Source organism: Sorex araneus, chromosome X, assembly GCF_027595985.1.
Source record: "Sorex araneus isolate mSorAra2 chromosome X, mSorAra2.pri, whole genome shotgun sequence".
NCBI classification, from domain to species: domain Eukaryota; kingdom Metazoa; phylum Chordata; class Mammalia; order Eulipotyphla; family Soricidae; genus Sorex; species Sorex araneus.
The window spans coordinates 165,126,716-165,149,307 of NC_073313.1; the positions used below are offsets into that span (position 1 = coordinate 165,126,716).

A 22,592-nucleotide genomic window follows, 5' to 3' on the forward strand; every position below is an offset into this window, starting at 1 on the left:
CTTCGACTACAATGTAGTTGGTGATCGCTTCTCTGAGTTGCCCTTTCCCCAGAATGTGAGGCCAGCCTCGAAGCCATGGAGTCAACCTCCTGGTACTTATTTCTACAGTTCTTGAGTGTTCAGACTCCTTCTTTCTTTTTTGAAGGATAAGACACTCATCATCCCAGTCCCTTTGCAGTGACGCTCACACAGTCCTGTTGTCCATAGGGTGTGGGTAGCGGGGCGCGCCCTGGGTGAGGGGCTCCCATTCAAGTCAGGGCAGACCGGGGAAGTTAGACTGGACCCCTCTTGAGAGCCCCCGGAACCTTCTTGCTGCTAAAGAAGCATCTGTTCCTTTCGGTGTCAGCACCAGCAGAAGGCTTGATCTGGGTAGATGTCACTTATCGCAAGGCCATCCTTGAGAGCTTTTGGCTCCAAAGTTGGGTGACCGCTACAGGGTCACTACGGGCGCCATCTGTTGGCACATTTTATTGGGCGTGTGACCTTACTTCAAGGTTTTTTTTCCCCAGGAAAGTAATTTTATTTTATTTATTTATTTTTTTACAACACGCAGTAAAGATTTATTCATATTAATAACTCCATTTGTCATGGGGGTTGTTGTTTAGATGTATGGGATGGCACATGCATGCTGGCTCTCGGAGGTTACACAGGTGCTGGCTCTCTGAGGTTACACAGGTGCTGGCTCTCTGAGGTTACAGAGGGCTGGCTCTCTGAGGTTACACAGGGCTGGCTCTCTGAGGTTGCACAGGTGCTGGCTCTCTGAGGTTACTCTGGTGCTGGCTCTCGGAGGTTGCACAGGTGCTGGCTCTCTGAGGTTACTCAGGTGCTGGATCTCTGAGGTTACACAGGGCTGGCTCTCTGAGAGAAAAGGTCTAGTGCGGCCGCGCGGCTCGGATCTGTCCCAGTCCCGAATCCTGGAGCCGTGTTAGTTGCTGCTCAGTGTCTCCGGGGTTCCATCCGGAGAAGGTGTGCAGGCGGCACCTCCTCCCTCCGGCCCCCCGGTGTTGCTGGCCCCGATTTGGGTCCGGAGCATTGTCCGGGCCGCGTTGCTCACCAGAATGCCTGCCGCTTCTCTGTGGATTGTGGCATCAAGATGGCGCCGAGGGTGGGTCGAGGGCGTGACTTCCGGCGGCCGGGACCACTCAGAGTTTGGGCTGGCTCCGCCCCACTCCAGTGGCCCCTGCGGCTCGGATCTGTCCCAGTCCCGAATCCTGGAGCCGTGTTAGTTGCTGCTCAGTGTCGCCGGGGTTCCATCCGGAGAAGGTGTGCAGGCGGCACCTCCTCCCTCCGGCCCCCCGGTGTTGCTGGCCCCGATTCGGGTCTGGAGCATTGTCCGGGCCGCGTTGCTCACCAGAATGCCTGCCGCTTCTCTGTGGATTGTCTACTTCAAGGTTTTTAAGTTGAAGAGCTTGTCTGTAACGGAGGAAGAGACTGTAAGGGTCCCCTTCTGCTTTTTATTTGAAAATATCTTCAAACAGGAAGGTCCTAAGTGTAGCAGAGAGGACTCTTGCATATCCTTGAATAAATTCACCAGTTTTTAACATTTTGCTCCATTTCTTTTTTTCTTTTTTTTGCTTTTTGGGTCACACCCACTGATGCTCAGGGGTTACTCCTGGCTTTGCACTCAGGAATTACTCCTGGCAGTGCTTGGGGGACCATATAGGATGCCGGGGATCGAACCCGGGTCGTCCGAGTGCAAGGCGAACGCCCTCCCCGCTGTGCTATCGCTCCGGCCCCTGCTCCATTTCTTTATCATGTACTTCTCATGCATGTTCTTTTCTTATGAATTATTTAAGGTTCATTTTCAAACACCTTGGACCTATTTACCTCTTAATGCTTCCATCGTTTTTATTTGTTTGTTGTTTTGAGGAGTCCCATGGAGGTCCCTGCTGGCCATGGGGACCACGTGGTGCCAGGGACAGAACTCGGGCCTCCTGCATGCCCCGCCCACTGAGCCATCCTGGCTGTATATGCTCCTGACTTGTATTTCATAAGGAACAAGAGTTGTTGTGAGGACACGGGGTAATAACAAGCGCGAGACCGGAACCTGGAGTCCACTTCATGCTTGAGAATCACCCAGCAGAAAGCTTTGCACTATTCCCTGAGCTCCAGGGCAAGGCCTTGTGTTGTTTTGGGGCTTGGGGGCCACTCCCGGCGGGCTTGGGGATCACACGTGGCAAGCACCCTGTCTGCTGTCCTAGATCTCCCCAGGCTTGAGCCCTTCGTGGGTGTTCCCAGATTCTGTTTGCCTCCCGCCTCGCCTCGCTCTTTTCTCTTGCTGCCTGAGTGCTGCTGGCCCGTGGCTACTCTGGAATCTGTGCTCTGACCCCCGGCCTGGCCTCCATCCTGCCTGCAGGGTGTTTCTGTCTCTGCTGCGTGCTGACCCCCACGGGGCCTTCCTCGTGGCCTGAGTTCAGGGCACGCTGTGGCCTCCTTGGCAGATGTTTCTGATTCCATCAGGCGGTGTTCATGCGTTAATTGCTACTGTGTGTGGTGGTTTTGTTTATTGTGTTTCGGATGTATAGTATTAGGCCCTAAGTGGACCTTTATGGGCTTGTCTTTGCAGAACAGCAGTGGTCAGAAGGCACCACACCCACCAGACCCCAAACACAACATTAGAATTTCTCGGGAACCTGTATTTTAGGCCTGAATTTCTCGGGAACCTGTATTTTAGGCCTCAGAGCTCTGTCTCCATTAGACTTCCTCGGCAAAGACTCTGCAGTCTGCTTTCCGTGCCGGAGTGGGTATAGGTCTGCACAGACACTGTTTAGGGACCCTTCTCTCCCCCAGCAGATGTTTCTAAAAGTGGTTTGAGAGTCTCTTTCACTGTAGGCATTTTGTTTAAAGCCTTGAGTACTTGTAATCTGCCTGCTACTCCTGCAAATCAGAGTAAATGCAACAACAACAAGGATCCTGAAAGATTTAAGTGTAGATTGTCCTTTTCTTGATTTAAGGTCAGAAGTTGCAGTTCAAATGAAATCTTTAAAGAAGTGCCTTTGCAGTGCCTGTAAAGTGCAGTTAAGTGCAGGTACCTGTAAAAGGACCTTTAGACCACTCTGGGCCTCAGGCTTAATCATGAAGCAGAGGGGACGCGTCCTCTCTCCTTGCCTTACTGCTTCTAACTTAGCTTATTTATTCTGAAAGTCACTTTTTTTTTTTTTAAGTGGAAAGGGCTCACACTTGGTGATGCTCGGGGGGTTACTCTTAGCTCTGAACTCAGGAATTATTCCTGGCGGTGCTCAGGAGACCATATGGGATGACAGGAATCAAACAGCCCTCCCCACTGTACTGTTACTCCTGCCCTGAAATTCACTCTTTTCACAATATGGAATAGGTATCTTAAATATTTTGAAATAAAATAATATGCTTGGAGATGTTCCAGGTTTATAATTCTCTAAGTGATCAAGGGAACAGCCGTGCTGTGAAACAGCTAACTTGATTTTTTTTTTTCCTTTTTTGGGTCATACCCAGCGATGCTCAGGTCTGACTCCTGGCTCTGCACTCAGGAATTACTCCTGGAGGTGCTCAGGGGACCCTATGGGATGCCGGGGATCGAGCCCGGGTAGGCTGCGTACAAGGCAAATGCGTTCCCCACTGTGTTATCGCTCCAGCCCCTGACTTGATTCTTACAGGAGATTTTTGTGTGTGTGTGTGACGGTGGGTGGAGGGGTACACCTAGCTGTGCTCTGAGGATCAGGAATCACTCCTGGTGGTGTTTGGGGGACCAAATGGATGCCAGGGACTGAGTGAACCTGGGTCAGCTACGTGCAAGGCAAGTACCCTACCTGCTGTACTGACTCTCGGCCCCTATACCACAATTTCTTGATTCCTTCATCCAGATGGAATTTTTTTTTTAATGCCCTCTGTTCTACTAAGGATAAGTGGAATAATTTCAAGTTGAAAAACGTGTCTCTCATTCCTTTGAAGGGGTGGGGACTTGGGCCACCCCTGCAGTGTTCCTGGGCTGCTCTTCTGATTTCTCTCAGAAGTGACGCTGGTGGTGCCACAGCTTAAACCAGGGTTGGCCACTCACAAGGCAAGAAGTGCCCTCCTGCTGACTCTGTCTCCCCAGCCCAGACAGACTGAGATCTTTAGCTGTAATGTATGAGCAGATTAATTCTGCTTTGTCCACAGACAGACTTTTTTTCCCTCTGCTTTCCATTTTATAACTGTTTCTGTTTTCTAGAGTGTATTTTATTAGATGATCAGATATCTCTCATATAATATACCTAGCGATGAAAGCACGATCAGTTACTGAAAAGTCAGTTTTTTTTGTTTTGTTTTTTTTTTTTGCTTTTTGGGTCACACCCAGCAATGCACAGGGGTCACTCTTGGTTCATGCACTCAGGAATCACCCCTGGCGGTGCTCAGGGGACCATATGGGATGCTGGGATTTGAACCCGGGTCGGCTGCGTGCAAGGCAAACACCCTACCCACTGTGCTATCACTCCAGTCCCTGAAAAGTCAGTTTAACTTGAACCCTTCTTTGTTTGTCAGAAAGTCATTAGTTAACTGGCCTTGGGAGTTTCACAATCTGGCCGAGGATGTGGCTCAGTTGTCCAGCACTTACCTTGCATGGGGGAAGACCCTGTTTTTTTTTTTTTTTGCCCCCAGCACTGCAGAAAACAAAGGGCAGGTGTCAGAAGAGACTAAAAGTAGGAATTTGATGTAACAAGAGATCGTGTTGTTGTTAGCCTTGAGGGCTAGGGAAAGTCAGGGTGAAGCATGCTGAGCCCCCTTGTGTGCAAGCACCAGCGATTAGGAGAGGCACAAACAAACGGACACATTTCTGTCAGGGTGCCAGTGAGTTCCCCGTACCCAGTGAGGCGCTGTTACACTCAGCATACATACTGTTGACATTGGACATAAGTACACTTAGAAAGACCTGTGGAGAAGATCTCATGTATTCATGCTGCTCTTTTATAACAATGGATTTTAATAATATGACCCTAATTTTTAATTACATCACTTTATTTTAATGTCATTTTAATGAAAAGCAATCAGAAAACTCGGGTCTTCACTGGTATGGTTTGTAAAATGTTTGCATTTATTCCCAGTCTATGTTACCTCAAAACTTTTATATATTTGAAGAGTTAAGTAGATAAAGGATTATTTCCTATAACATCTAGATTATTTTTCTTAACACTAGGGGGCACTCTTGATTTAGAAACTCCTATTCCGTTTAATTATGCTTAATATGTGGAGTGGAAAAAATAATTTGCAAACTCTTCACTGCGAGTTGAGTGTTAACCTTCAGAGAGAATTTGGATTTTCAAATTCATTCAGTACAGCAGTGAAACATAAGCTAATCCTTGATGTCATATAGGTAATGGGGCGTGTAAAATGAAATTATGTAGTTTAGAGAAAATTAAAATATATCTGTGGTGATTCATTTTCTAAATGGGCTTTAAAGCCTATTATTTCTAATATGATTTTCATTTCAAAGTTTGCTCTCAGCAAACTTGCCGGCCATATCTGAAGATGTGAGCTGTCCCATCGCTGCTGTCTCTGTCCTTTCAAGGCGTCTGAAAACCAAAAGCACATGTGTTTCTTGATGTTTGTCATTAGAACATTGGTGATACTTTCAGTAGGCAGGAGTTACTCCTGACACTGTGCTCAGGGATGACTCCTAGTATTGCTCAGGGATCAAATTGGGGACAACCACATGCAAGATGTAAGGCAAGTAAGTGCCTTCGCCCCTTCTACTCTCTCTCCAGTTCTTTTTTTTTTTTGCTTTTTGGGTCCCAGTAATGTACATGGGTTACTCCTGGCTCTGCACTCAGGAATCACTCCTGGCGGTGCTCAGGGGACCATATGGGATGCTGGGAATCGAACCTGGGTCAGCTGTGTGCAAGGCAAATGCCCTTCCACTATGCTGTCCTTCCAGCCCCTCTGGTCCTTCTTTTTTTTTTTGCTTTTTGGGTCACACTCAGCGATGCTCAGGGGTTACTCCTGGCTTTGCACTCAGGAATTCCTCTTGGCAGTGCTTGGGGGACCATATGGGATGCCGGGGATCGAACCCGGGTCGGCCGCGTGCAAGGCGAACGCCCTACCCGCTGTGCTATCGCTCCGGCCCCACCCTCTGGTCCTTCTTTTATAAAAGTTTCAAAATTATTCTCACAGCAGAAGCATGCCTCTCCTGCTTTGCTGATGGGAGCGTGACAGTGTACCCTAGTGAACACTGTTTCTGGTCATTGCAGTTGTTGGAAAGAGCACAGAGGAGCGTCTGCAGATGGCAGAATGGTTTCTGGGCGAGAATAAGGCAGGAGCTTGTCTCGAGCTCACGGGGACCGGGTAGGGCTTGGTTTTCTCCGCCACCGTGGGGTGCAATTCAGCTGCTGTGTTTGTCTTGCAGGGATGACGATGTCTTTGTGGCCGTGGACGTGAAGCAGTGGCTCCTTCGTGCTGCTGCAAGGGCCGATGACGGAAGCATGGACCTGATGAACGGGCAGGCTGGCAACCCCAGCGTTGCTGCCCCCGCTTCGGAGGTAAGCTGTGGGCGCCGTGTCCCGAGTCCTGTGCTGCTCGGTCACGTGGGAATTAGAACTTGAGGAAGAGGGCTTCACCCTTTTTAGAGTTTTTTTTTTGTTTTGGGGGGGCAGACCCGTTGGCACTTAGGGTTTATTTACTCTTGGTACAGTACTCCGGTATGTGGTACCAGGGATTGACCCAGGCCTGCTGCATGCAGGGCGAGTGCCATAACCCCTGTGCTGGACCTCTGGCTCCTTTTTTAACTTTTAAAGAGACTAAACATGGGCCAGAGAGAAGTGGGTTAGCCCTGATGTGTGATCGAACCATCCAGAAGCATGGCAGAGCAATGTTCGGATGGACTGGGAAAATGGTGCAGTGGCACAGCGCTGGCCTGGCTGAGACATCCCTGGCACTGCCAAAAAGTTCGTATCTATTTCTCTTTTTACTCTCTCCTGTTGGATAGGGTGGGAGTAATGTTTACGGCTGTGGCTTCCTTCCTCCCACCTTTCCTCCCCGGCCCCCCAGCTAACCACCACCCTTAGATTTCACTCCTGCTAATAACAATAAAACCCATCTTGGTTGCTATTATTCCCCTCACCCTCAGTGTGATTTTGGCGGTTTCATTTCTAACTGGCTTTCCTCCTCATCCAGTAGGCGTCTGACAAAATAGGTCTGACTTTAGAAGGGAAACAATCAGGTCACTTTGCTGTTTGACCACTGTGAAGAAACTAGCCCCTTTCCTACCCTCTACCCCCGTTTTTCTTGATAGTGGCAGCATTTCCCTGGCTGCAAAGTTCAGTCCTGGGTTTGTCATTGATTTGCTTCTCTGCACCCCCATTTTCTCACCCCAGCAGAACAAAGCCAGTCTCTGTCCTGTGAGCTTGGGGTGACACCGTCACCTCTGCCTCCACATTCAGTGGGTGACAAGTTCCCGGGGCGTGAGAGGGAAAGGCCTCGGGAGCTTGTCCCCGAACTGGGATTCAGCTCCAGAATTCTGTACGGCTCTCGGGCATCGTCCATGGTTACTCCTCACATACATTCAGACATGCACACGTATGCACATGGCCCTCAGCCTTGCATCGAGACTTTCCTCAAAAGGACCCAAAATTCTTTCCTAAAGCACCCAGCTGCCCCCTAACATCTACTTGACAATGTACATGGTAATAAGATAGTAACTACCCACCTGATAAAGACCTCTAGTTTCCCCCGCTTCCATTATAATGTTCGCCTGTATCAGTTTTTCTGCCTGGAACGTCTCTTCCCATTCCATTGTGCCTTTTCCTCTCAAAGGAGATTTCCTTGTCTTTCAAATACTTTTTCTTTTTAATAAATTTATTGGATCACCGTGAGATAAAGTCACTAGTCACAAACTTTTATGATTACATTTCAGTCATACAATGATCGAGCAGCCATCCCTCCACCAGTGCACATTTTCCACCACCGTTGTTTCCAGTGTCCCCCCCCCATCCCATCCCACCCCCGCCTCTGTGGCAGGTACATTCCTTCTTTCTCTCTCATTTTGGCATTATGATTTGCAATACAGATACTAAGAGGCCATCAGGTTTGGTCTATAGTCTACTTTCAGCACACATCTCCCATCCTTTACTTGGTGGTCCCTTCTCTACCTCAGCTGCCTTTTCCCCAGCATGTGAGGCCAGTTTCCAAGCCATGGAGCGATCCTCCTGGCCCTTATCTCTTGGGTGTTCGTCTCCCTTGATGTTACTTTATATAGCGTGATACTCTCCATGTTGGTCCACTTACATGGAAATTTCATGACTTCATCTTAACATCCGCATAGTATTCCATTGTGTAGATGTACCAGAGTTTCTTTAACCAGTCATCTGTTCTCGTTGCCCCCACTCTTTGGGAGTGCTGCACGCTGCAGTGTGCAGGGCCTACTACTGGCTCTGTGCTTGGAAGTATGGGAGACAGGGGCGGCGAGGAATCATTCCAGGCAATGCTTGGGGGGCGCTCATGATGCAGGGTATTGAATCTGGGTTCCAGCCCAGCTCCACAGAAAACAAATCCAGAACGCCCTGCGTTTCAACTTCAGGGAAGACGAGGAAAGATTCCTCTCCAGCAGGAAGAGGGGGAGCCAGCCACGACAGCTCAGGTGTCCTGCTGCTCACTGAGGAAGCCACTTGGCCAGGGGAGCCGACTGCTCCAGCCCCTTCAGCTTCTCTCTCAGGTACACCCCAGGGATAGGCCCCAGGCACTGGCGCCTTAGGAGTCCGGAGACCAGCGTTTCTCCCCCATCCATGGGATTCTGTCCAGTGAGAAAGGATTGTGTGCCAGGCCAGGCCAGGGAAGGAGTTCAGAGAAACCCGGAGATCACAAAGGGACAGAAATGGCGACTTTAGGGGGCTGGAGAGATAGTATAGAGGGTAGGGCACACGGCCAACCTGGGTTCGATCCCTGGCAGCCCATACAGTCCCCCGAGCAGGGCCAGGAATAATTCCTGAGTGCAGAGCCAGGAGGAACCCCTGAGCAGCGCCAGGTGTGACCCAAATCAGACCAAACCCCTCACCTCTGCGATGTTCATCCAGATGGAAGACACAGACAGTTCTAGAAACAGCAAAGGCAGCCACAGTCTCAGTGGATGGACACAGTCTCTCCCGCTTCCTGCCGTGCAGATGTGTCCCACTCTTGGGCACATCCCGAGGCACCCTCAGGGGCGAGAGACTGTCTGAAGAGACGGCGCAGCCTGCGCAGGGTGTCTGCATTGGATGTGCAGCCTCGGACGGAGCCCAAGCTGGACTCAAGCTACTGGGCAGCTTCAAGGCCTGTCCAGTCCGCAGGCGGAGTGTCTGCCTCTCCTTTCTGTTACAATTCATCGGCAAGATTGTGGGATCTGCAGTGTCTTCAACTCTTAAACTTTCTTCCCATTGGACAGAAAAGCAGCAGCTCCGAGTCCTTAAGTGACAGAGGTTCTGAGTTGAAGAAAAGCTTTGATGCGGTGGTGTTTGATGTTCTGAAGGTGACGCCAGAGGAGTATGCGGTAAGCTTCTCAGCTTTGTGTGTGTGAAATCTGCTCACGTGTTGCTGCTACCAGGTCAGAATTCGCGGGCTCAGTGTTTGGGAGGTGAGGCGGGGAACACAGTGATGGAACGATTAGGGGTGAAGCCAGGTGCTAGGCGTGCCCAGTGGTGCTGAGGGGCCCTGCCACGTTGGGGATCAAATTTGGGTCACCTGCAGGTAAAGCTTGTGTGGGACCCAGCGAGCTCGTCCCTTGGCTACGTTTTATTAACGGGGTGTGAGCAGGAGGGCTGCCTCCTTGTCCCTGCATTCGGCCTTCTTCGTGCCACTTCCCCCAGCCAGCCATGCTCCGCCGACACGTGCAGGAAGCGTTTTCCCTCCTGCCTTCTGGACTCGCGTGTACTCGGCCTAGCAGCGCGGTCTTGGTGTATTGTTGCTTTCCATTTTGCATTTGCTTTTAGAATGTCCCTGGAGGTGACCTGAGTCCCACTAGTATAAGCTCATTACTTCGTATAAACTGGGGAGATTCTTAAGCCACCTGAGCAGAGCGGGTTTAATAATCACAACGGAAACACCGCTCCGTGGACCAGTAGAAGATCTGTTTTATTAATCTAATGTGACTGTGTTCAAATTATTACTTCCTATTTGATGAGGAGCTTCCAGCTGTGCTCAGGCAGCCCAGGGTCACCTCCCAGCAATCCTCAGCCAGTTGGGCCGGCTAGTTCAGTGCTTAGACCCAGTGACGTGGGGCTGCGGGGAGCTGCCACGCCACACCCCGGGGTGGTGCTTCCGGGTCCATGCGGGGCCAGAGAGCAAACTGAGATCTGGCTCCAGAGCCTTCTCCCGACCCTGGATGTCCGAATCTTTAAATTACTTTTATTTTGCTTCCTAACTTTCTCATTTATCTCATAAGAATGTATGGTTTGAGATAAGTAGAAATAACCACATTTAATGGTTTGGCTCTAGATTTTTTATTTTCTGTGAGCGCTAATCTGAGACTCTTTCCTAGTAGAAATATGTGAGTATTCAGTAGGTTTCAGCTACATGTAAATCTAGTTTAGGATATATGTCACATCATGGAATTCAAAAGTAGAAATCATTTTTGTATTTTTTTAATGCAGGGTCAGATAACGCTAATGGATGTTCCAGTATTTAAAGCAATTCAGCCAGATGTGAGTAGTTTTAAGAACTAGTCTTTGAATGAAATACTAAGATAATGTTTATGGTATCTCAAATTAAGATATTTAGAAACCAAATTGTGCTGTTTATGAGAGTTATAGTCTTTTGACAACTCCAGGACTGTCCCCTTATCCCTTTATTTTATGGTATTACAATGATTTTGTTGACATTTGGGGAAGAGAGGACCAAATATGGCATTTCTGGTTTTTAGTAAAAATACCTTTCTTATTTAGGCCGCATGCACCCATAACACACGTGTGAGAGTGTCTGTGTGACTGATGAAACTTTCTCAACACAAGAACATGTTGGGGCTGGTTTTCACACTCTAAAAACAGCTACGTTTTCCATTTTTAAGAAGCACGCGTGCAAATTTTGATTTTGTACCTGGGGACGCTGTCACTGAGCTACGGACATTCGCACGTTTGTCATCACTGAGTATAGTTTTTCAACCTCATGGGGCAATTCTCGTGACACTGAGTTGTCCTATAACTCAGCTCAGTGTGACACTGTCTGCCCACTGAGCGTGTTGGATCTCTGGGCGAAGGGCCCCATCCCTCAGTCCCCGCTTCAGGTGCATGCGGTCAGTCCCCAGGTTACCCCCAGCTGCTTCTTTTTTTTTTTTTTTTTGCTTTTGGGATCACACCCAGTGATGCTCAGGGGTTACTCCTGGCGGTCCTCGGGGGACCATATGGGATGCCAGGGATCGAACCCAGGTTGGCCGTGTGCAAGGCAAACGCCCTCCCCACTATCGCTCCAGCCCCTCACCCCCAGCGTCTGCTAGTTTGCCTCCACATTGGCTCTTTCTATGTCTCCATCTCTGGCCCACTCACTGGCCAGCCTGTGTCGCTGAGCTGCTTTCATGAAAGGCCACCCAGGATACAAGAGCGAGGCCTGGAGTCCGGGCGCAGCAGCTTCGGTCCTCTTGGGGTTGGCGCGGGCGCGCCTCACCCTCCAGCATGGATGCCATTGGCAAGCTGGAAAGCTGGAACCCCTGAATGTTAGTTAAGGTGTGGGGACTGGTTGATCATTCTGTTTGGGGCCTTCTCCCTACCGGTCCTGGCCGCACCCTCCTAAGAACAGAAGCCACTCTGTCCCCAAGGATGCTGCAGACTGAAGGTCTTGGGGGCTGTGGGTCAGGAACAGGAGCAGAGGCCAAGTGTTAGAACCGGGGATAATCCTGTGCTCCCGGAAGTAGATAGTAGAGCCTTGGACACAGACTTCAAGCCCAGGTGAAATTCAGCCAGGAACCTTGGTGTTCCCTTTTTTTTCTTTTTGTGTCCCACCTGGCGGTGCTCCTGGCTCTGCACTCAGGAATCACTCCTGGCGGTGCTCAGGGGACCCTATGGGATGCTAGGGACCAAACACGGGCCGGCCGCATGCAAGACTTATCCACTGTACTATAGCTCCAGCCCCCAAGGGTGTTTCCTTTTTATCTCCTTCAGCGCAAGGCCCCTTGCTAGCCTCGGTATGTCAGCTATGTGTCTCAGCGCTCCTGCACCCAGTCAGGAAGATAGCGCCAGACGTCAGCTGAATTGCACAGCCCCTGTTCCTGTCCACTCAGTAACCAGGGGCAGTTCTTGGTGCGTAACTTGCTCACGGGACCCTTGAGTCTACTCGAGGCACATCACTGGTTTCCTGTTGCATTTTGGGCAAAACAGCTATCCTAATACGGTCTGGAAAATATCTCTTCGTAATTTTGTCCCTTCTGCCTCCTCTGGGCTAGTCTCCACCTTTCCCTCCATTTCTGATCCTGAGAGACTGGCCCGTAGGGCCTGCCGAGTCCCGAACCTGCACACGTTCTAGTTCATTCCTACACACTGAAGCATCTCCACAGCTTTTCTGGTCTCCCACCACACTCTCCTAGCACCAGGAGTTTCTCCATCCAACTGCTTAGGGATCACTTCCGGAGGGACTTGGGGGACTCTAGGGGGTGCTAGGGTTCGAACCCATGCATTGCGGCTGACCTGGTGAAACCCAGGTCACCTGCGTGTGCAAAGCAAGCTTCTTACCAACAGTTCTCTCTCTCAGACCCATCACCCTTATCTTGGGAGATGGACCTGTTTGCATTTTCTAAAAAAGAAGCCTGTACCTACTTGAACTTGGAAGAATTTCGATTGAGTCCAACCATGTGGATTAATGACTGGAGTTGCAGGTTGCTAATCGAACCATCCAAGTCTCATACAGGTTTTTGGCAATAGAGGCAATTTCTGGAACGTTGTCAAATATTGCTTTTCCCTTGCTCATTTCGTTTCTTCAGTCCACAGTCTGGTTTTTACCTCTACCTGTTGTGGGCTTGGGGGGAGAAAGGGCTGCTCGCAGAGTGGCTCTTTCTAGATAAAATCTGCTTTTCTCTGCCTCCATCCCAGAGTTGTGGAAAAAATTCCCAACCTTTTGTGTCACAATAGAAAGAATCTGCCTTACCTTTGAGCTCCCGGACTTGCATTGTCTAGGGCCTGTCTTTATCTATTGCTGTCATACTGTCGAGAGCAAGTCACAGCCTAAGGAGTAGGTCTGAGGCAAGCAGAATACTGCATTTGCTTTTTGTCCAGGTCATTACAAAGGAATGAAAATAGTAAAAGTAGTAAAGAAAAGTAACTAATGCCAGTAATTTATAAATTTATCCAACCGTGCTATAAGTACATTTAAGAACGTCTTATCTGGGTGAGGCCAGGGCAAGAGCGCCTGCCTTACAAGCTTGAGGCCTTGCGTCCGATCCCTGGCACCCGATTCTGCCAGCTCTGCTGTTTGGGGTCTCAGGTGTCTTGCCTCCAACTATATGTGAGCACCAAGACCCAAAAAACTGTGTGACCGGGAGCTGGAGTGAAAGCACAGAGGGGAGGGCTCTTGCGTTGCACACAGCCCACCCGGGTTTGGTCCCCAGCATCCCATAGTGTCCCGTGAACATCCGTAGGACCTGATTCCTGAGTGTGGAGCCTGGAATAACCCCTGAGCACCACAGGTATGGCCCCAAAACAAAAATGTGTGACCCCCCTCAAAGGCCACAACCCAAAATGCGGGAGCCCCACAGAGCTGAAGAGAACTGAGCCCAGCCTGGCCGACTCCGAGCCTCAGTGTCCCCCAGCATCACTTCCACTGGGAGGGGGTGGGAGGGAGGAAAAGAGAAAGGGCAGAGAAGAATGGCAGAAAAACTTGGCTTCATCCTGTCTGCATCGTGTCTAAGTTGCCCTTTTTGAGCTGCGTGTACCTCATGGAGTGTGGCGTGAGCGTGTGCAGTAGTGGGGGAGTTCCGGATGGCCGCCCCTCTGAGCCCAGGGGCGCCGTCTCACTGGGAGCTTGGAGGCTAGTGTGAAATAAGTGAAATAAGATTTTTTTTTTTTTCTTTTTGGGTCACACCTGGCGATGCACAGGGGTTACTCCTGGCTCTGCACTCAGGAATCACCCCTGGCCGTGCTCAGGGGACCATATGGGATGCTGGGATTCGAACCCGGGTCGGCCGCGTGCAAGGCAAACGCCCTACCCGCTTTGCTATCGCTCCAGCCCCATAAGATTTTTTTTTTTTTTTTTAATTTCACCACCAGATTCTTGGGCCCTTTGCATTATACCTTCAGACCCTGAGAGGGATGAAGATTAGATTAGGGTGGTTTCCCCAGGTGCCCGGAGGTGACGATTGTTAGCTCGAAGATGAGGAAAATAGGGGCTGGAGCGATAGCACAGTGGGTAGGACGTTTGCCTTGCATGCGGCCGACCCGGGTTCGATTCCCAGCATCCCATAGGGCCCCCTGAGCACCGCCAGGAGTAATTCCTGAGTGCATGAGCCAGGAGTAACCCCTGTGCATCACTGGGTGTGACCCAAAACACAAAAGCAAACAAAGATGTGGAAAACAGACACAGAGTGTAGATGTCACAGTGTAGGGTAGAGTGCTCAGTGTCCGTTATCTGTGGGTCTCTCGGGTTTGCTGCTAATCCCCACTCTCCTGTGGAATAGTCTCATTTTGTGTGGACGAGTCATTTTGCGCCCTTAGAGTTAGTTTACTGAGAAAAGATGCTTTTGTGACATAATTGCCAGATCAATATTAGAGATGTTCCTGTTAAGTACAGCGCTTCTGGGAAGTGACACAGCTGCCTGGAGTGCTTGAAATCATTTTCTGCAATGAGAAAACTTTTTCTTACTGCTCTCTGTTGAATTCCTATTTAATTTCTGACTTCATTTTTCAGGAACTTTCAAGTTGTGGATGGAATAAAAAAGAAAAATACAGTTCGGCACCAAACGCAGTTGCCTTCACCAGAAGATTTAATCATGTGAGCTGCGTATAAGATTTTCTGGTTAGGGCTAGAGCAGTAGCACAGCGGGACAGCGTTTGCCTTGCACGAGGCCGACCCCGGTTTGATTCCCACCATCCCATAGGGTCCCCCGAGCACCACCAGGAGTAATTCCTGAGTGCATGAGCCAGGAGTAACCCCTGTGCATCGCTGGGTGTGACCCAAAAAGAAAAAAAAAGATTTTCTGGTTAATGTTTGAAATTCAGTTCCTCAGTGTATAATTTGGGGCTCCCAAACAGTGCTCAGGGGGCCCCAGGGCAGGATGGTTCCTTGCTCATGCCCAGGTTCCGGGCAGTTCAGGGGTTAAGGCACTTGCCTTGCGTCTTGCCGACCCCATTTCCATTCCTGTCTCTGTTGGTGGCAGGGGGAGGAGGTGGCCCCACAGTGTTTGAAGATGGCCTGTGTCTTGGAGGAAGTCAGTCGGATGAGAAGTACAGCAGTTTGAATAATTGTATGTTTTTCCTCACGTAGTTTTTGTTGCTGTCTTTAGCCTAGTGAATAAAGACTTGCCATTCAACTCTGTCTCGTTTTTACTTGCAGGTAAGCTTTTGGGTTGTTAGAGAGATTCTTCATGCTCAAACATTAAAAATTAGAGCAGAAGTTCTGAGCCACTATATTAAAACAGCTAAGGTAAGAAAAGTTTGTTTTTTTGGGGGGCTGGAACAATGGTACAGCAAGTGGGTGTTCGCCTTGCACATGGCGGCCAACTGGATTCCATCCCTGGTATCCCATAGGGTCCCCTGAGCACCATGAGGAGTAATTCCTGAGTGCAGAGCCAGGAGTAACCCCTGAACATCGCAGGGTGTGACCCAAAAAGAAAAAATTCATTTGTGTATGACTACTCCTCCCACCGATGCATTTTGATTGATACTGGAATATAAGACTTGCCATTTATTAAGTGGATTCTTTTGTCATTGCCTTTTTTTTTCCGCTGTCATCTCTTCTGTTTTTTCTTTTTCGCCACTCCCTCTGACTTGCTGACTGGTTTAACTTGCTGACTGGTTTAACTGGACAAGCTAACAGAGGACAAGGTGAAATACAGTACTTAAAAATATTGAACTCGGGGCTGGAGTGATAGCACAGCAGGTAGGGCATTTGCCTTGCATGCGGCCGACCCCAGTTCGATTCCCAGCATCCCATAGGGTCCCCCGAGCACCGCCAAGAGTAATTCCTTTGTGCAGAGCCAGGAGTAACCCCTGAGCATCACCGGGTGTGACCCAAAAAACAAAACCAAAAAAATATATATTGAACTCTGGGTGGCTGGAGCAATAGTACAGCAGGGAGGGCGTTTGCCTTGCACTCGGCCAACCGGGTTCAATTCTCAGCATCCCATATGGTCCCCGAACACTGACAGGAGTAATTCCTGAGTGGAAAGCCAGGAGTAACCCCTGAGCATCGCCGGGTGTGACCCAAAAAGCAAAAAAAAAAAAAAAAAAATTGGGCTCTGTAGATGACAGAAAATGCTTTGGAGGTTTAGAAGAAAAATAACATTAATGTTACTTACTTTTGTAATGATCACTTAGTAGCCATGTGGTGAATAATACAACTTTATTTTCAAGGAATATTGAAGTGAGGATTGGAAGACAAAAATAGTAGTTTCAGCCAGAGGAATGGAACATGGATTTGAAGGATACTAAGAGAGAGTGGAGTAGGGCATTCCGCAAGGTGATACCAAGATTTCTTTAAACCAGACTTACGGATTCCAGTTTTATTTTAAGGGCCTGAAAAGAGGGCCCCAAGGGCTCATCCATATGCATTGTATTTGAGAGGTTTGTTTATTCTCCAGTACCACATGGTCCCTTGAGCACTTCTGGGGGTGACCCCCCCAGCAATGCACCTGCTAGGAGATGCCCCCCCAAACCCCACCAGGTGTGTCCACCCCCCAAAAAAACCACAAAACTCACTGAAAATTGTTGTAATTATAAACACAAATTTCTTTTTTGGGGGATGGAGTCACACCCCACAGTGCTCAGGGCTGACTCATAGCTCTGGTGTGTCTTTGATGCCAAGGTGGGGTGCCGGGGAGCAGGCTCGGGTCAGCCGCGTGTAGGGCAAGTGCCCTCCCTGCTATACCATCTCTCCAGCCCCACATTTTCCATTATTCCAGAAAAATACACAGCTCATACATCTGTGAATGAAAAATGGAATAAAAGAAGGTGATGTGTTGACAGTGATTATTGTAAAATAATTAAAAAGTATGATTTCTGTAGATTCTAACTTCAGTATTAAAATGTAAGTTTGAGTTTTGTTTTATTTTTGGACAGTCCCTGAGATGCTCTGGGCTACTTCCCGCTCCTGTTCATTGTATTCTTTGTGCAGTGTTCTAACTTTTTGTGACACTAGGTGGCAGAGATAGCCCTCTAAAACTTGGTAATTGCTTTTATTTGGGGCTCCCAGCCAGCAGTGCTCAGAGTTTGCTCCTGGTTCTGTGCTCAGGGGTCGCTCCTACCAGGGCTCTGGGGATATATGGGATGCCAGGAGTCAAAGCCAGGTGGGGTATGTGCAAAACTATTATTCTATCCAGCCCTACACCTTGATCGTTTTTAGCTACAGGAAATTGTAATTGTTACTTTTCTTCATAGAAATGAATGAATGAATTTTCATCCATGTTTTCTGGTGTAGGACTTTTTAAAAAAATGCTCTTGTGGTTCTCTTGAAAATTACCAAATTTTGTCCACTAAACTGGCAATTGTTTTCATTTAACTCCAATTCAAACTCAGGCTTTGCATTAGTTTTGATAATGCTTCCTTTTATATTACATTTCTTGAATTCATAATTTACTTTTCAAAATTTATTTTTGGGTTTGGGGCCATACCTGCCTCAGGCTTCCTCTTGGCGCTGCACTCAGGGATCCCTTCTGATGGGTTCTGGGACCATAGGGAAATACTGGGCTTGGATCCAGATCAGCCATGTGCAAGACTAGTGTCCTACCCCCTGTGTTATCTCTCCAAACCCGTCATAATCTACTTGCTTTCAAATCCACCTAGTCTCCGTGCATTCTCTATTCCATTGGAACAGTGACAAATCTTCCTCTTCTTTTTGTAGAGTGTTACCAGCCTACATTTTCTAGAAAGAAAAAAGTATACATTCGTTTATGTACTGTCTGAAGAGATTTGTTAAGCTTATATGACTGGTGCCAGGGAGCTGGCAAGACTGAAATCTGTAGGGTGGGCTGGCGGGAATTGAGATTCCAGTCAGGAGGCAAAATTTCTTTTCCAGAAAGCTGTTTTTACTCCACAAGCTTTTCGGCTAATTAGACGCAGCCTGCCGTATTATCTGGTGTCATCTCTCCCTCTGTCTTTTTTGTTTTTGAGCTGCACCTGGCAGTACTTAGACCTGGCTCTGTGCTTAGGGATCATATGGGTTGCCTGGGATCAAACCCAGATCGGCAAGTGTCAGGCAAATGCCTTTCCTGCTCTGTTATCTCTCCAGCCCCCGAAATCTCTTCTAATTAAAAGCAGTTGTACACTTGAGCCATGTCTCCAGAATATTATCACAGCCACACTGCAGTTAGTGGTGGACCAAGTAATCAAATGCTGTCGTCTCGCCAGTGTGACAGTAATCATTTGTATAGACCCTCAAGGTTCTTGCAGAATGTGTTTGTCCCAGAGAATGACTGTATGACTCTGCCTTAGAGCCACTACTGGAATTGTGTGTTTGCTTTTCTCTGATTATTTAAATGCATTTGTCCCTGCATGAGGTTTCAAAATTTTGCTGGAATTGAATTATTTCATAATTGCTTTTTTATGCTTTCATAACTTGCCTTTTTTTTCACTTAGCAGTGCTACTGAATGGTTTTGGGCGCATTTCTCTTGTTTTCTTTAACTGCCAATAATTTAGAACTCTATCTGGCTTGGAGAGTTTGCAGATTTTTGCTGTTAATCCACATTGCTGCTCTCAGGCATCCTGGTGGGAATCTCTTCCTGCTGATACTAGTATTAATGCCCTAGAAGTTTTTAGAGAGAGGACAGACTGCTTAAAAAAATGACATGTAAACAAATAACTTTTTATTGGATCTCAAGAGAAAAAATTTTTTCAGAGCCAGAAAGGTAATACAATGGGTAGGGCTCCTTCCTTGCAAGAAGCTGACCCAGATTCGATCCCTGGCCCCCCATATGGTCCTCCTAGCACCACCAGGAGTAATTCCTGAGTGCAGAGCTAGGAGTAACCCCTGAGCACCACAGGAGTGCTCCTGGAAGACTCAGGGAGCCCTGTGGGGTGCCAGGGACTGAACCTGGGTCATTCAAGTGCAAGATAAGCACCCTGCTTGCTGTACGTAGCTTAGGTCCAGGTTTATATTTATTTTTTTTTCTTCTCTTTTTTTTTGGGTCACACTGGCAATGCACAGGGGTTACTCCTGGCTCATGCACTCAGGAATTAACTCCTGGTGGTGCTCAGGGGACCCTATGGGATGCTGGGAATCGAACCCAGGTTGGCCTCGGGCAAGGCAAACGCCCTCCCCGCTGTGCTATCGCTCCAGCCCCAGTTTATATTTCTTAATGTATTAGAAATTGCCAAATTATTGGGACCCTGAGCATTGCTGGGTGTGACCCCAAAACTAAAAGACAAAAACAAAACAAAACAAAGAAGACCTCTGGATCATTTTCCATCATGGTAGTAGTATTTTTACTTTTTTCTTTTCTTTCCTTTCTTTCTTTTTTTTTTTTGGCTTTTTGGGTCATACCCGGTGATGCTCAGTCAGGGCTGACTCCTGGCTCTGCACTCAGGAACTCATGGCGGAGCTCGGGACACCATATGGGATGCTGGGAATCGAACCTGGGTCTGCCGCGTGCAAGGCAAACGCCCTTCCCGCCGTGCTATCGCTCCAGCCCCTTATTTTTACTTTTAACCTGCAGCCTGAGCATTTCCAGAAATTCCACACTTTTTACCAGTATTGTCTTTCATTCCTTATTAATTTCATCCATTCTTTGGGGATATGGAGAAGTATTTTATTGTGGTTTTTGATTCCCATTTCCCTAATGTGTCTTCGCAGACCTTCATATGCATATTTGATCATGAAAGATTTTCCAAATATCTTTTCAAATACTCTGCCCTACTGGGTTGTTTGTCTTTTGTTTTCAAACTTGTAGGGATTTTCACGTACTCTGGATACCAACCCTTTTCATGAATAAATAAATGCTGGTGGTTTTCACCCATCTGTGGCTTGTGCTGTTTGCCTCCCTCACGCTCTTTTGCTGAGGAAGCAGTTTAGCTTTGATGGTCTGATACCTTTGTAGTTGGTACTTTATGTGTTCTGTTTAACAAATCTGTTCTGGGCAAGGAAGGCGTTTTCTTTGAAACGCACCCTTTCCCAGGATACTTTGTAGTGTAGAGTCACCATCCAGAGTTGATTCCTGCAAGTGGTTGGAAGTGTTGGAGTCACTGAATTTTATCTGGTTGATCGAATCCCATTTCTTTCTCCATTTAACTGCTCTGGCATCTTGATGGAGTTTATTTCTATTCATTGATCTATCTCTTCTTGTTCCAGGATATCACTCTCCAAGTTTCATAGCATAACAGAAAATCTTGAATTTGGTGTAAAGGTGTTTTTTTTTTCCCCCCTGCATCAAAATTGTCTTGCTATGCCCTCATTTTTGTCCGTAGAAACTTTGGAATTAGCATGTTGATCTCTGTCAAATGGCCCCCTTGGATTTTGAAATTTTGTTGACTTTGTAGATAACCTCTCAGGGAGTTGCTACCTTAACAATAATGAGATACTGATTCACAGATATGGTTTATCTGTCAAAAAGGCAGATTTTTAAAGTTTCCTTCATGTCTTTGCAAGCCCTTGCGGGCCCCCTGGCTGCCTTTATTACTAGGTAGCCCAAGATAACCGGTGTTTTATGTTATTATACATGGTTCTTTTGTGTTGGTTTGTTTTGTTGCTTTGGTTCACTCCCAGTGGGGCTTGGGGAACTCTGGAGTGCCAGGGTTGAGCCGGGGTCAGTCGGGTGTAAGGCATCTTCCCCCCTGTGCTAGTGCTCCGGCCCCTCTTCATGGTTTTCCCCCTCATTTTCCCAACCTTTGGTACTACACAGACAAACATGCCCAGTGAAAATGAAGCTGCATTCCACTCCTTCGTTCCTTCTTATCTTGCAGCATCGTAGAGTCTGGACTAAACACTGCCTTCCCCGGAGCCATAGCACAGCAGGGAGGGCATTTGCTTTGCCTGCGGCTAGCCCGGATTCAATTCCCAGCATCCCATCAGGATTCAATCCCCTGAGCACCACCAGGAGCGATTCCTGAGTGCAGAGCCAGGAGTAACCCCTGTGCATCACCAGGTGTGACCCAAAAAGCAAAAAAGAAAAAAAAAACGCTGCCTTCCCTGTCAGGCCAGTCCCCTGCAGTGGGGATGCGGAGCCGATGGATGCAGTTTCTGGCTGTGTGCACCGGCCCCTTGTTCCAGTCCCAAAGGCCTCTGTCTGCTTCCCGGTCTGCACCCACTTCACAGATCTCCCCCCAAGGCTTAGTGGGAACAGTGGTCCCTGGACTCCATCAGAGACTCCCGCATGTTCCAGTCTTTCCACTGGACCACAGAGTTGTAAAACCTGGGCCAAAGCAGTATAGTCCAGTGGGCAGGGCGGTTTCCTTGCTTACTGCGGACCCGGGTTCCATCCCTGAGCCCCACCAGGAGTCAGCCCTGTGCACAGCCAGGGGTGGCCCCCAGACGACAAAAGCGTGATGGTTTCGTTTCCCCTTCCCTCTGCGAAGCCGCCCATTTGTCTGCCCTTATGGAGAGGTGCAGTGAGGGGACCTGCTGCACTTGTTCATCTTTCTCTGGAGTTGCAGCTTTTGTTTTGTTTTGGGGGGAGGGCCACACCTCATGTGCTCAGGGACCCCTTCTGGTGGGGTGTGTGTGAGGGGGGAGTTGCTGGGCTCAGACTCGGGTTGGCTGCATGCAAGGCAAGCACCTTCCTTGCAGTGCTGTCTCTTTGGTCCTGGAAGCTCCATTTGTTTATGTTCAAAACGCTCTGCTATCTCCAATAAAATGTTTTCCATACATTTCCCATATGGGTTTTTTGCTGTGTATTTCCCTTACGTCAAGAGCAGGTCCTTTGTGCTGCCACGTCTCAGCCGGAAGCTGCTGTTTTCGCTATCAAATAGTATTTTTCTTGTGCTGGAAGCTGGCAGGTCTCTCCTTTTCCTTAGTTCTGTTGTTCACCATCCACTCGTTTATATTCCCTCGGCAGTGCAGCGGGACCCCTCAATTCTGCTGACTAGTGTAGGGCCTCGGGTTTATGTCTCTGGCACGGTGAAGAAATCAGGGAAATGAGCAGGAAGTGTCCAGTAGGTCTCTTGGCAAAGTGCTCTTGGGTAGTTTTTCACAGGTCGACTCGAAAGCCCAGGAAGCAGGGGTGTCCTCTCCGGGTGTAGAACACAGGACCTGGGGTTGAGGCAGGGGGAGGCACGTGGTGTGGGGGGACTGTTAGTCTTGGAATCCTGACAGCGGGATCCTGGTCACAGATGCTTCCTGAAACTTCCGGTGTCGTTCAGTCTAGGGATGGCCGTGTTTCATAGTATCTGCTGACCTGGAGGCTTGAATCCAAACTTTGCAGCGTCCTTTTTTTTTTTTTTTTTTTTAAATAAGAGCCACACTTTTATTTTCCTTACTATATTACCCGACTGCAAGTAGATGTGTGCCCAGACTTGGAGCTGGATATGCCCAGTGAAAGCGTGGAGGCACT

At 48.5% G+C, this 22,592-nt stretch overlaps 1 protein-coding gene across 2 annotated transcripts in view; it reads left to right on the forward strand.

The window, feature by feature from the left end:
- The window catches only part of RALGPS2 (Ral GEF with PH domain and SH3 binding motif 2), a 120,144-nt gene that overhangs the window by 26,138 nt on the left and 71,414 nt on the right, over positions 1 to 22,592 (forward strand). For both annotated transcript variants that reach the window (XM_055119908.1, XM_055119909.1), the window contains exons 2-6: positions 6,356 to 6,488; positions 9,365 to 9,469; positions 10,569 to 10,619; positions 14,803 to 14,886; positions 15,448 to 15,537. In XM_055119908.1, coding sequence (XP_054975883.1) covers positions 6,432 to 6,488; positions 9,365 to 9,469; positions 10,569 to 10,619; positions 14,803 to 14,886; positions 15,448 to 15,537 — 387 coding nt within the window. In that variant the 5' untranslated portion in view covers positions 6,356 to 6,431. The remainder of the gene's footprint in view (positions 1 to 6,355; positions 6,489 to 9,364; positions 9,470 to 10,568; positions 10,620 to 14,802; positions 14,887 to 15,447; positions 15,538 to 22,592) is intronic.